This window comes from Prunus avium, chromosome 8 (assembly GCF_965620075.1).
Source record: "Prunus avium chromosome 8, drPruAviu1.hap1.1, whole genome shotgun sequence".
In the NCBI taxonomy this organism is placed as follows: domain Eukaryota; kingdom Viridiplantae; phylum Streptophyta; class Magnoliopsida; order Rosales; family Rosaceae; genus Prunus; species Prunus avium.
The window spans coordinates 26,559,131-26,573,239 of record NC_142291.1 but is presented as its reverse complement, the minus strand read 5'-3'; the positions used below and the strand labels follow the sequence as shown (position 1 = coordinate 26,573,239).

At 35.1% G+C, this 14,109-nt stretch overlaps 1 protein-coding gene across 1 annotated transcript; it reads left to right on the top strand.

Annotated features, from left to right (window-relative positions):
- The first annotated feature begins 667 nt into the window (after positions 1–667).
- LOC110750331 (V-type proton ATPase 16 kDa proteolipid subunit) lies at positions 668–3,484 on the top strand. The gene is made up of 3 exons (XM_021950640.2): positions 668–873; positions 1,432–1,717; positions 3,039–3,484. The coding sequence occupies exons 1-3, from the start codon at positions 792–794 to the stop codon at positions 3,169–3,171; spliced, it is 501 nt and encodes a 166-aa protein (XP_021806332.1). The 5' UTR covers positions 668–791; the 3' UTR covers positions 3,172–3,484.
- Positions 3,485–14,109: the final 10,625 nt, after the last annotated feature.

Sequence of the window (14,109 nt, the reverse complement as noted above, 5' to 3'; positions counted from 1 at the left end):
TGTAGTAATTAATGAAAGAAGATTAAACACACAATAATCATTTATATATAATGATTTACTACAATATTTTACACTTTATACATTGCATGGTAAGATACATGAGTGACTTAGTACCACATAGAGTTCCTATAAGGTTCAAATTTTTTCATATCTTCATCATCTCTATGTGTAGAGTAAGTGCATTGTAAAGAGTAATCATCAAATGATAAATCCCAAAATTAGTTTTGCATGTAATTGTTAACATACCACCTATATGGATCCAAGATTGGTTGACGTTGTATATAAGCAAAATCATTTGAAGATTGGGTCTCAGTTCCATCCCAAAAGAAAAGGTCAAAGACTCACATTCTCATGTGAAAATCTGATTCTTGCAAGGAAACAAAACAATATAAATATACATATTTTAACATATTATCACAAAAATATAAGCAATATGGTGGTTAAGGCGTTGGAGGTGTGCAATGGCAAGGGTTTGAATTTCCTTTGTGTGTGTGTGTGTGTTTTTTTTTTTTCCCCATTACATTGATATTTTTCGATATTATTAATATTTATACGATATGTATATGAATACATTCCGAAATATCCGTGACTCGAATTAACGATAACATCCTCGTGGATATTTTAGACTATGATCCGGGTCGGGTCTGCCAATTATAAAGCAGTTAGACAATTCCTTTCGACGACTTTGGCTTGCGGAAGCACGAGAAACACAACCACTGAGGGAGAGAAGAGAGACCAGAGATCCAAAATTCTGAGATCCAGACGACGTCGTCCCAGATCCACGCTCCATAATGTCATCTTCAACCTTCAGCGGCGATGAAACGGCGCCGTTCTTCGGCTTCCTCGGCGCTGCTGCAGCCCTCGTCTTCTCATGTAACCAAACGCTAACCTCAAACTCCTTTTTTTGTCTCTATGTTTTTTGCTTTCTGCGATGTGTTTTGTTCCCGAGAAAGTTTAGATCTACTTTGGATTTGATCAATTGAGTATCTGTTTCATTGGGTTGTCAATTGAACTTCGTTTCTATAATAACAAGCAATTAAGTGAAGTTGTAGTTGTGATTAACTTGGGTTTTCTCGGTTGAATTTTGGGTTATTTATCATTTGGGACCCTGAAAAACAAATCTTTTGCTGGAAACGAGCTAGATTTGGTTATTATTCTACTAGTTGGTTATGATGAGGCCATCATAGTATTTTAATCTTCGTTGTTTATCCACTTCTATGGTCTGCTGATAGGATTTCTAGAGTTGTTAACATGGATCTCTATTAAATTTTGAATCTTTGTTGCTAATAATCATAAACCCAATGACTCAAAAAAGGCTGATTGATCTATCTGGCTTGGTTTACAGTTAGTATTAGTGATTCTTGTAAAAATTGTTAGAAGCCCGTTGAAGGTTTATTGTACTTGATGTGAGGGTTTAATTGGTTTTTTTAGGTATGGGAGCTGCCTATGGAACGGCAAAGAGTGGTGTTGGTGTGGCATCTATGGGGGTGATGAGGCCTGAGCTTGTGATGAAGTCCATTGTTCCTGTTGTTATGGCTGGAGTTTTGGGTATTTATGGCCTTATTATTGCTGTTATCATTAGTACTGGAATTAACCCTAAGGCCAAGCCATACTATCTTTTTGATGGTTATGCACATCTCTCTTCTGGTCTTGCTTGTGGTCTCGCTGGGCTATCTGCTGGAATGGCAATTGGTATAGTTGGTGATGCTGGTGTAAGGTATGATTTTATGTTCTTTTGAGTACATAGGCATGCGCATAATTGTTTCATGTTGTCTGCTGCTGTTTTGGTATGTTTGTTGTATGGTAATGTGTATGACAAAAAATGTCATTGAAGTGGATGCTATACGAGTCAGAACTCCTTTTCTTTCTCTTTTAGATTAGTTCTGTCTTTTTTATCAAAGGCAGGATCCAAAACCATAGAAACTGAGATCCATACACAACATATGTAGGGCAGCCATATTTGGCCTTGAACATTCTTTTGAGTAGTAAACAAAATTGATCTAATTGCAGAAATAGAAATACTGGTCTTTCTCTCTCCACTTCTTTTAAATGTTTCTTACAGAAGCTGCTTATTACAGAGTTTGGCCGTCAGCTTTTCTTATTGACTGTCATTTCGAACTGAAATACTTCACCTCTCAATCTAAATCCCGAATTATTGATATGCAAGCCAGAATTTTCTAACAAGACTGAAATCAAGGGAAAACCAATTGGTGTGATAGAGGATCAGCAAAACCATTGTAAATTAGAAAATCCAAAGAAAGAGTTTTTATTGCAATATGAAAAGTTAAATTCCTAGACAAGGATAGTAAGTTAAAGCCATTGGTCTGATAGATTCAAGAACGAAAATTAAAGATAAAGGTATTGGTCTGGCAATGGATGGTGAAAACATTATAAACTATGCAAGGGCCAAGAAATCTTTAAATGTTTTGTGGCAATGTGAAAAGTTATAGTCCATGCCCAGGGTAGTTTTCCCCGTGGCCCTGCAAATGAGACAATTGTCAATGTCTGTTTGTCATGTAAAACAAAAAACATCATTCTCAGGAACAACTATTGAAAGTGGTTTTAATTTAGAGCTTGCAATTAGTTTGGTGTTTGGCTATAGCCTATAACTATAATCCACATTGACCTGATTATTATCCTAATGTCTCAATTGTATGTGTCGCATTTAAAATGAAAATGTTAGTTGCAGGACCCTTTAATTGTAGTTAACTTTAGAGCTTAGAATTACTATTATTTGGTTACACAACTAGCATGTTGTTTGACTATAATTTGGCAGCATGGGTCAAAAGGAGTAAAGATGAAAGATTGCCTAGCAAGTTTTCATGGGTTATGTCAGGCTAGTGTTTGTCACTTGAGAGGGGAATCATTTTAATAATTAGAAGTCATTATCTTGTTGTGCTAGATAGATATTCCCATAATTTCTCCATTGGATGCCCTGTACATGATTTGAGATTGATAATGCTCCATGGTCTCTACATCGTATCGGCCTAATTTCAATGAAGTTGTGCACCTCTGGAATAACTGAGCTTCTTTTGCAGAGCTAATGCACAGCAGCCAAAACTCTTTGTTGGGATGATCCTTATTCTCATCTTTGCTGAAGCACTGGCCCTCTATGGCCTCATTGTCGGCATCATCTTGTCTTCCCGATCAGGCCAATCCAGAGCAGACTAAGAAGTGACCATGCAGTCTAATATTCTTTATTGCTTATTAATGGCACTTGAAGGGGAAAATTTTTGGCTGATCTCTGGTTGGTCGTTGGGCTGTGCTTGCTGGTTCGTACAGATTATGTTTGTGAAAGTAACGACTGTGCCTTGTAGTAGGATTGACTTTTTCAACAGAATAAAATCTTCCTAAGCAGGTTTTTAAATATGTTTATGTATTCTTCCAACAGAACTATGAACTGCTATATTTTTTATGATTCTAAAACTAGCGCATGTATGATCTTATTCATCCACCAATGATCTATAGGAGGCTGGTTGTGATACATCTCAATTACATGTTAGTCATAATGTGTTCATCGAATCATTGCAAAAAGAAAAACAAAATAAACAAAAATAAAAAAGAGATTATAGTGCGCACGGTTAAAGGTAATAAACCTTTTATTATAAATTCTTGTTTTTCTGTTGTTTGTTTCTCCTTTTTATTTTGTTGGAGTTGCTTTATTCTTTGGATATTATTCAATTATGAGGACAGCAATGAAATTGTCTTGAAATTGAGGGTATAGCAAAAACCTCTATTACAAAGAAAAATTTAAAAGAAATCAGTTGGCATCCGTAAGGGTTGTGGAAATTTGGTACAAACATGTAGTAATTGATTGGAACAAAATAGTTGGCCTTCATAAGGGTAGAACGGTTCTAAAACAAAGCTAGTAATTGTTGGAATCTGCAAGACCATATTTGAGTAAAATAACTTCTTTGATGGTTGAGTTGTAGTTGGACTTATAAAATGCAATTTGGGACATCTCATGTTGAGTAAAGGTGAATCTTACCCTGTCCTTAATGGGTTTACTGGTACAAGGTGTGAGAATGTGAAGGTGAAATGTCCCATACTGAAAAGTTAAGGGACCTAGCTATTGCGCTACTCCCATTATTGTCAATTGGTTTTGGGGTGGAACCTCAACTTTCTTCATGGTATTAGAGCGGGTTAGCTCACATGTAAAAGCCCAACGATCACACGTGTTTCACATCACCCAATATATGTTGTCCACGTGTTAACGTTTGGCTGGTAAATGGTTAGGTGGATGTGTGAGGCCTTTCCTAACTTGAAGTTTGGGAGCTCTTTAGTACATAACACAGGCCTTTCCTAGTCTCTAAGTTATTTTATAAAAAAAAAATTAAAAGATCCTTTCTTGTGAAAGCACTTCTTCTCTTTCCACCCAAAAACTTTCAAAAAACCAACCCCTTTCGGCTAATAAATCGGGCCTCCCCCTCGTCACTGAAAATAAGATGTAGTTCTCATGCATCTTAAAAAGGGAACAGCCTAACATGCAAAATTATCTTCTTCATTCATAATACATAATAGTAGTTAACACCCTAACTTGAAGTGATCTTTTTTGTACCACTAAAATAAATACATGATCTAATTATTAAAACGACGCCGCGAAACGTGTAGGTGTGCAATAATACATCCATCAGAAGGGGTGCAATTATTTTCTGCATGACTAGGCAGGCAGGCAGGCAGGCAGGCCCCCCTCCTGGACTTGTAGCAGTTGAGTAAATGAGTTGATTGGGTTTGGCTTGTCTTATTGCATAGGAAAATGGGAGCTTATGTAATTGAATTGAATTCCAATTATGGCTCATGCAACCATTAACAAATACTTTTTTTTTACTCTAAGTGATTTCGAAAGCCAGTTTATACAAATATTAATTGGGTGTTTAAAATTTCAAACTTTTGGCTATATAAGCGAATAAAAGAGCTCAATCAACTGAACTATATTTACCGACATATTTATTATACTTTAAATTCATACCACGACACACCAACTTTTTAAATATGATTGGAAAATTGAAAATTTTCTCAAGATAAGATGTGATCCATGTGAAGATATGTACTTAGAGATAACAATTTGAATACACCATCCAATCATGAGGTATTAGTGGGTAAGTAATTAATAAAATAAATCGTGGGGTTTCTTGACCTGAAAAAATTAGGTCATTGTTGGACAAAGCCAGTAATTGTTGGAAATTGGAACCCACAGACGACCATGAACACATCCAGTAGAATCCTCTCTTTACCTCCTGACAAATTGCAGATAATAATAGGCTGTGTGCCATGTTTTTCAGTAATACTTTGGCTAAATGCACATGCTCCACATTAATTACTCTTAATTACCACTAATATGAAAGTCAATGTCCATTTTCATTGGGCTCGACTAAACTCTGTTGACTAGCGATTATTAATTATGTTTTCTTGTGACGACATAAACATATGAAATGCAAACAATTGCGTTCAAATCTCGATTAAAATGCAAATTAGGTCACCATATGTGTCAAATTTCCCGAATTCACCCATATCTCTTTCCTACAAGTTTCTTATCTCCTTTTTGCAAAGGCAATCAACCCGTTGATAGGCTAGGCCACATCTCTCTCCTCTTAAAATGTAAAACTAATTAGGTCACGATGCACAATTTCTCAACACGTTTGCAGCCATCTATCTCTTTTTCTTACTTTCTCCTTCTTTCACAAACCGATCACGCAGCCCCACCTTGCTGCTTTGCAATTGTTTAGCAACTCAAACCCTTTTTATGGCAAGCAAGCAATCAGCATTGAAGGCGATACATCATGCGTGATAGAGTTGCATACGACAACAACTTTGACACAAAAAAAAATGGTTCGGTGGATCGTGGATGGATCTGAGAAGATAACCCTACGCAACATTGCATTATATGTACATGTTGTGTTCATTTTTTAGGGTTTAGATTCTAGAAAATATTTGTGCAATGTGCTCTATGATCCAAGATCTTACGTGGGAAACCATGTTTCTCTGTCCTGCTGACCAAAACATGTATTTTATATGAATCGTTCTTTTCTGGAGTCTGATAAGGTGCAGCACTGCTCACGTCCTTCAAATAATGGCCTAATTTCCATTCCTCTCTCATGTCTTTTTTTTTTTTTGGGATATAGGGTTTGCCCAACTTTCTTTAATTATATCCCTTATGTGGTCCTTTTTTTTTTTTCCTCTTTTGAGATGACTATATGTGGTCCAAATTGAAAGAAGCAATTCGAACCGTATGCTCAAATAAAAATCTACATTATATATATGTAGGAACGTTGCATATATCGTAACGTAACGAATTATATATATGATACGAGAATATTTACCTAATTTGTCATAGAATTTAAATATGAGGAAAAGAATTGTCATTTTTACCATTAATCAAGCTTACGACATAAAGGTCTACAAAAATTCATTTTAAAAAGGTGGTTTAAAATCCATGAAGTGCCTTAGATTATATCATATCGACATTCATACATACTTGCTGATGAATTGAAGCAGGAATCAAGTAAGAGACCACAGCCTCAGCTTTTTATATTTGTGAATTAAGAATGGGGCAACCATACATTTGAGAGAGAGAGAGAGAGAGAGAGAGAGAGAGAGAGAGAGAGAGAGAGAGAGAGAGAGAGGGTTAGCACTTTTTTTCTTTTATATTATTGTTTCTTTGTCGGGCGAGCAAAATGAATAATATTATATCTATCTGAACTAAAACTTCAAATTAGGAAAAGCGTAGAGATGATGGGCGGTGGTGACTCAATTTGCCACTTCAAAAGCTCTTCTTCTATATGATGGGTGTCAAAATCTTGTCTTGGGTCACCCCCAACATATAATAAACAATATCGGATGAACTTCCAGGTTGCCACCGCTTAGCAACTGTGGCTGTTGGCCATTTTTCGCGCCCACCACCACCGCCAAATTAAGTGGCTCATGGCACCGATTGGGTGTTGCAAGCACCCCTTGAGAAGTAGCCATCTGGCTGCCACCATCAGTTTGAGTTTAGTGATAATTATCTTTTTGTCTCCGGATCCGGCCGAATAAAAAATATTACATTCATAATTTAGGTGTAAAGGCCGACTAACTCTAAAGGGGTAGTACAAATATTTAGATAGTGACTTCAAGTTTCGATGGTGTAAAATGTCATTAGTTCTATTGTAAAAAGGAACATTTAATATTTATTTATTTTTTCTTGGAAATTAATAAAGTTATACTTGTCACATGCTGCATATATATATAGGATCGACAAAAGGGTAAGTCTCTTTATAATTCCATTGTCCAATAAAATTTCGTTTTTAAAAATGAAACAAGAATAATATTACTTTAATTATGAACAAGAAAAATAATAAGCAAAAGCCTCTCAGTGGCGCTAATACAATACCAGATTAGAAAGTAAAGTGAAAAAGTTCAGAAATAATAAAAAAGCAAGCCTGTTGCGGCGATACCTGGGATCCCAATTGTGTTTTTTTTCACTTATAAAATTACAGGATATTATTATAAACAAAAGCCATCCCTACTGTGACCTAAACCTAAAACCTGTTGATAGAAAATCCGAAAGGGGCCTGCCTGGGAATCTAAAGTTTCTTTTTCATTTGCTTTTTATCTAGAAAATAAAAAAGAAGAAAAAATTATTAAATTTATGGAAGAAAGGCCGGAAAAGCATGCGAGATAAGATATTTTAATGCATAGAGTGTTTGAATTAATTATGAGAGGATGATGAATTTCTTGGCCTATGGCGATCTCATTTCTCCTCTCGGAAAAGTCAGGTCACCACATGCACCAGACTTAGCTTCCGGTACTTGCACACGTAACTGGAGGAGGTTTATCGTCATGTGAGCACCGAATGAAGAGTTATTCTTACCAACTAACATTTAGTCCATTTAAGTTTGTGTAAATTTAGTTGGATAGGTCTCAAATTCGGCTCACAGAAATGACGAGAATTATATATTTATGTTGAGTTTGATACTTTGTTATAGCCAACCGCATTATGATGATGTAACTTTGTTATCGGTGCGTTATGATGATAAATTATAAATATCTTTAAAAAGAAGAAGTTATTCTTGGATATTTTGTGTTTTCGGTCATTAAATTTCAATCACTGGATAAGATTGAAATTTTATTAAAACTAGATTAGATTCTAATCGATACCCACATCAGTGTAATCAGTACAACTCACATTGTTTTCAATTTTTCCCAAAATGGCTCCACTTTTTTAGGAATTGGCTTCTTTTTTTCATGAGCAAGGGGGGAAGAACCCCAGAAACAGAAAGGAATTGGCTTTCTAAGGGACAAAACATACCAAGCACGGAACTGGCTTTCAATATACCAAAGCAAAGGAATTGGCTTTCAATATACCAAGCAAAGAATTGGCTTTCAACATACCAAGCAAGGAACAAAACATGATACATTCTCAAATATGACAAATACCTAACCAACGTTATATACCAACTTTTGATGTTGAATAAGTGCATCAAATTTAACTCTTTCGAGTTTGGTGTGTGTTTGTGGTCTTTCTACGGGAGAGTTTGCGTTTGGGTGTTATACTTGGCTTTTACATATATGCGTTTATGCCCAACTATATTTGGCCATGTGTGACTTTGAGTAGAGGTATACTGTATGAGTTTGATGGCGCCGATGGATCTCTCCATATTGTTTGTAAAGTTGTTTTAAACCCTCTGGGGTAGTCGTAGTGGCTATTGTATTTGTAGCCCTCGTGACATAATTTATGAAAACAATCTCCCTACTATTTGACAAAAATAAAACTCATACATTATGCTTGTGTATTTGTAGCCCTCGAAACTTGAATCAATACGCTTGTGGCCTTGGTTTGAATTTGTCATGTACATTTAATTAATTGTGGTTTTTTTTTTTCCATGTACATTTTTTTGTCTAATTTGGCTTTGAATTTGTCACTCCAATTTGTTGTCATTTTGAAATCTTGAACCTTTTACCGTCTTGACCGTATTTTTTGAAGTTACAAAATTCGCTATTTCAACAATTAAAGAAAAAACAATGGTCAAGATGAAGTACCTAATAACTTTGCAAGCAAGTTTTCATTTTATTTTATTTTTTATATATTTAGAGTAAGGGCAACCCAGGTATGGTGCAAGTGCGCCACTGCACAAGGCCCCCCGATTTTTGAGGGCTCCTGAAAAACTGTATATATACTCCAGCGTATATATAGTACCCAAAACAAAAACAAGTAATTTCTTCCACCCAAAACAAAACCAAAAAACAATTCATGCCTTCTTCTTTCTCTTGAACGCTTTTTTATTTTTGTTTTTTTTACCAAACATACTAATTAATATTTAACTTTATCAAATAAAAACATTAAAAAAAAATTATGAATTTGATTTGTGATTGCTATTACATGCTAATTGATGATGAATTTTAGTTATGAAAAAATTATTTTATGACATTAAGTCATGGAAATTTTTATTTTTCTTTAATTTTTCATATTAAATTATATGAGTGCTCCAATTTAAGTTTTGCACAGGGCCCTCAAAATATCAGAACCAGTCATAATCTAGAGTACTCAATAGGTGTAGGAAATATGAATCTAATATATCAAAATAGTTTCAAACAAGTGCCTTAGCTTGAAGATATGTCGTGGGGAGGTTGGTTTAGGGTGGGTGTGTCTTAAGCAACCACAGACACCTCTAAATGCTACTGCGTGCCAAAGTGCCAACAATAGCTCCAAAACGAACATGCCTTATTATTATTGTATTGAGGAAGTGGTCACACCCCCCCTGCTGAACACCCATTTTGAACAAACCTCATCTATATTTCTAGATGGTCCGCCTCACCTTATCTTTTCTTTATTGCTAGCTATAAGCTACCAAGAATATAAGAAATTTGGTCCATTTCAGGACACATGTCCCTGGCTAGCTAGCCCAAGTTAATTTATTATGAATTATGATTATGCGACTCAATACGGTAAATTCACACTTTTTCATAATTAAAAAAAATTAAATAATAAATCCTATTTTTATGGAACATAACTACCCATTATTTTTTTAATTTTAAAATAAATTTAATTTTTTAAAAAAACATCATCTGTTAATGTCGGCACAACCTTATTGAATGCTAATATTTAATACACATGGAGATGACAATATTGACCAGTAATTGAAGTCATTATTGTGTCTCCAACAGCAACAGGTGTTTGGCGAATTTCCAACAAAGAAAAAAATCGGATGATTTATTATTATTATTTTAGTACGACCGATTACACAGGGGAGGGGGGAAATTACACAGTTCGAAGGCGGATTCACTCTACCAACTGAGCTACTGGTTGTTTCCATTTGCCTCTTTCTTCGTGAGAAGATACTCTTTTTTTGTGCGAACCACAATTTGACATATATGTAAAAATAATTTATTAAAAATACAAAAAAAAAACTTTTGCATATATAACACATTGTTATTGGTAAAAATATATAAACTCGCACTTACATGGTAAGAAGGGAAGTATTTTCCGGATGAAAATAAGTATCTATTAAAAGAAAAAAAAAAGCAAAAAGCCAAAAGAACATGAAGACAAAAGAGAGAAAAGAAAAAGGTCAACCTTTCCATGTTGGTGTGCAGTATTGGTCCGTTACGATCTGAATAAACCAATACGAGTGAGTGTAGCAAAACTAAATGACCTACGGGAATCTATTAAACATGTTTTGGAGTCCCCAACGGTTAGGAATCTAGAAAAAGCAGAAAACCAGATCTGTGTCTGAATCTGGGCCCAACATAGTGGGTCCTACTAGGTGGACTACTCATGGCTAGGATGACATTTTCCTCACGGATTAGGGTTTTCACGGTATTTCAACGCTGATGGGGTTTGGGTATGAAAGAAAGAAATCAAATTTAGGGATAGGGCCCGGCCGGGTGGGGTATTCTAACTCCTAATCCGAATCTGTCTTGTTTAAAATATATAATATTTATTTTTCATATGAATATATTGTTAAATCCATCCTAGTTGTGTCCCATAACTCTCATATGAATTAAATGAGTGCGGTGTTCAGGACGAGGTGGGATATGGTATTCTAATTCCTAACTTGAACCCGCCTTGTTTAAAATATATATTATTTATTTTTCATATAAATATAGTGTTAAATCCATCGTAGTTGTGTTCTATGATTCTCATATGAATTATTTTTGTATTTTTGAAATGGGCAAGGCAGAGAATTCTTTCCCCAACAAAGACAAGGATGGGGAATCCCCAATTTAAATATTACGGGTATGGAGGCGAAGATGGGGTGAAAAACTTAACAAAGATAGGGATGAGAACAACATACACATCCACGATTCGCCCCATTGGCATGTTTACTTACAACTAATGAGAAGAAAGTGAATCATTTTCATTTATGACTCTCCATGCATTTACTTACACATAAGGAATCATTTAGTACGCAGGTCACACCTTAACGAATGCGGGAATCCATTCTCCAACGAAGACGGGGATGTGAATCCCCGATTTGAATATTAAATGCATGTATGAAGGCAGGGATGGAGGAAAAAAAATTAATCGGATGGGCAGGGGCAGTTCTATGCACAAGGCAGGTTGGGTGTCCGCCCAGTCCAAAAAATTTTGTTAAAAAAAACACCTACATATGTTATAAGCCCATTCCAAAATTAAAAAAATTAAAAGCAAACGCTAAATTATATCTTCTCTGCCCATCCAGGTGGTCTTATATCTTCTCTCTCCTTATGTTTTGGCTATGCGACATCATCTTATTTCTCTATCTTTTAGCTACCTGACATCAACATCTTCTTTCTCCCTCCATTTTCTATATATCTTTAATTATAGTTTTAATTTAAAATTGAGTATTATAGTGTTGAATTAGGGATGAAAGAGAGTTTTCTAATAATATCAATAATGCATTGATAATTGAAGAATTTAAGAGTTCTAAGCATCGATAGTTTTGTTTTATTTTGCATTGCATTTACTTTGGGTTTTAGTTTTAGTTTTTGCATTTGCAGAACTTTTATTTATAGATAAAGATGCATTTGAGGGTAAGGCTCATTACATCATCCCCGACTAAGTGTATCTTTTTATGTTTATTAATGAAATTCACTCATACCATCGACTTTAGTATATAAGTTTTGCCCAATTTACTTTCGAATCCTGAAATCACCATTGATTGGCAGAATGGTTATAGATTGGTAGCATAATATACTAGTTCATCTAGCAATAAACCTTACTTGATGTATCAAATATCGAATACAAAATATCAAATATCAAATGTGGTAGCTAAAAATGCGTATAAAAATGTCGGGCAAACAAAGAAAAAGAGAAAAAAAAAAACACTATAAAAATGAGCTAAAGAACATAAAGAGGTGACAATATTCTAAGATATCCAAGATTCGAGGAGGAGCTATTGTTTTCAGAGATTTGGTATCTAATGGTGGCATGATGACAAAAATGCCCTTGGAAAGAGCATAATTAGGTGGGTAGATTGAGTCATTTTGGCGAATATTCCGCGGGAGACCTTGCCACATGATTAGATGTCTATAACAACTTCGATTTAGGTCATGAAATATCAACATCCACATCTTCTCCTTAATTGACGAATTTAATTTCACGTGACATGCAAGAAAAAAAAAAAGAGAGAGAGAGAGAATAGTTTCATTCCAAGTCAAAGAGTCAATGGCATGAGTTGCGGGTAAAAGAAGAAGGCTTGTGCATGCATGTCGATTTCCTCAACCACTAACTCTTTGTCTTTGGCTCTTTTGCTCCTTTTGCTTAATTATATGGAGATGGAAAAGGTCTAATTGGTCTTCATCTTTGACTTAATATTTCTACCAAAAGTCAATTTTATTAATAGAAATTAATATTTATTAATACTATATTTTAAAAGTAAGAAATCATAACCCTGTCGTCCACCTATATTATAACATATTAACAAACTATACCAAATGGTCGTATTTCAATACAATATAATAATTTGTCATACCTGCCATGGTGTTACTTACCATCTACTCAAGACCATCCAACACATTGTTCCTTCTTTAAAAAAATAAAATTATAAAGAAAATCCCACATGTCAAAATTCATCTTTAATATTATACTGATTATTAGGCCAAGCTCTACTTCTACGGTCTCATTTGGTACGCGAAAGGAAATATTGTTTAATTACAATTTTTTATTTATCAGTAGAGAATTATTATTCGAACGTAAGACCTCTTTCAATATTAGAAAAAGAAGTGCCACGCAATTCCTGGTCTAAATAATGATTGGATTGTAACAATTACATGGAAAATAATTTCTTATCAATCGCTTTCTAGGAACCAGACAACAAGGCTTAATAGGAAAAGTTGATCCCGTCAATCCATTGGTAACAAAAGTGGTCGCAGTAAATATGTGATGCATTTACCCTAATGCGAAGCTATTCAATGGGAATTGAATTGTAGCAGTCCTATCCAATCCAAAACAACAATCCGGTCCAATCTGACGTCTCAAATGAAGCCTTATCTCAGAGGGTCAATGTCGTCCATTCAAAGGCATGCACCACTTCCAGGATCTGCATGTAGAGCCCCCCATGATCCTTGAAAATCTCAAGCGTATTGGGAGGACTGAAAGAGATAAAGGGCTTTTTAGTAAATTCGCATACACAGACACACGCAAGCCATGGCGTCCTGTCCTGTGGAGTAAAGAAAACTTAATTTGACGGGCCATGCGGCGACTCAGTGAAAACCTGGCTCAGATAACACCCAACAAAAACAAGACCCCCCAAGTGAGTCAGTCCAATTATATACCTTTTTCTTTTTCCAGTCCAGTTAGTTTTTTGGTTTTTCCCGCCTTTGACGGAACAGACGGCGCTCTATCAGAGGTAAGATTCATTGTGATCGCCAACAGCGGTTATAATGTTTTGGAGGTACTAGGCGAACCACAAAAATGTGGCCTTCTACTCTTTATGTATGTTTCTTCGATATTTTTTCGATAAGTTAAAAAAAAAAATTATATGAACTTAAAGTCAGAATTGTGACTTAACAAGAAACAAATAAAATGTAATTAACATAACAAATTTATAAAATACAAACATCACTTGTTTGTATTTTTCGATGCCAAAATATCAATTAACTTTGTATAATCAACTTTTTCTACCATGTCTTTTCAATAAAAATATAAGC

Excerpts from the sequence above, each read along its gene's own strand:
- LOC110750331 (XM_021950640.2), top strand. The coding sequence starts at position 792 with ATGTCATCTTCAACCTTCAGCGGCGATGAAACGGCGCCGTTCTTCGGC. Across the intron at positions 874-1,431 it reads TGCAGCCCTCGTCTTCTCAT|GTATGGGAGCTGCCTATGGA; the intron begins GTAACCAAACGC and ends TGGTTTTTTTAG. Across the intron at positions 1,718-3,038 it reads GTTGGTGATGCTGGTGTAAG|AGCTAATGCACAGCAGCCAA; the intron begins GTATGATTTTAT and ends CTTCTTTTGCAG.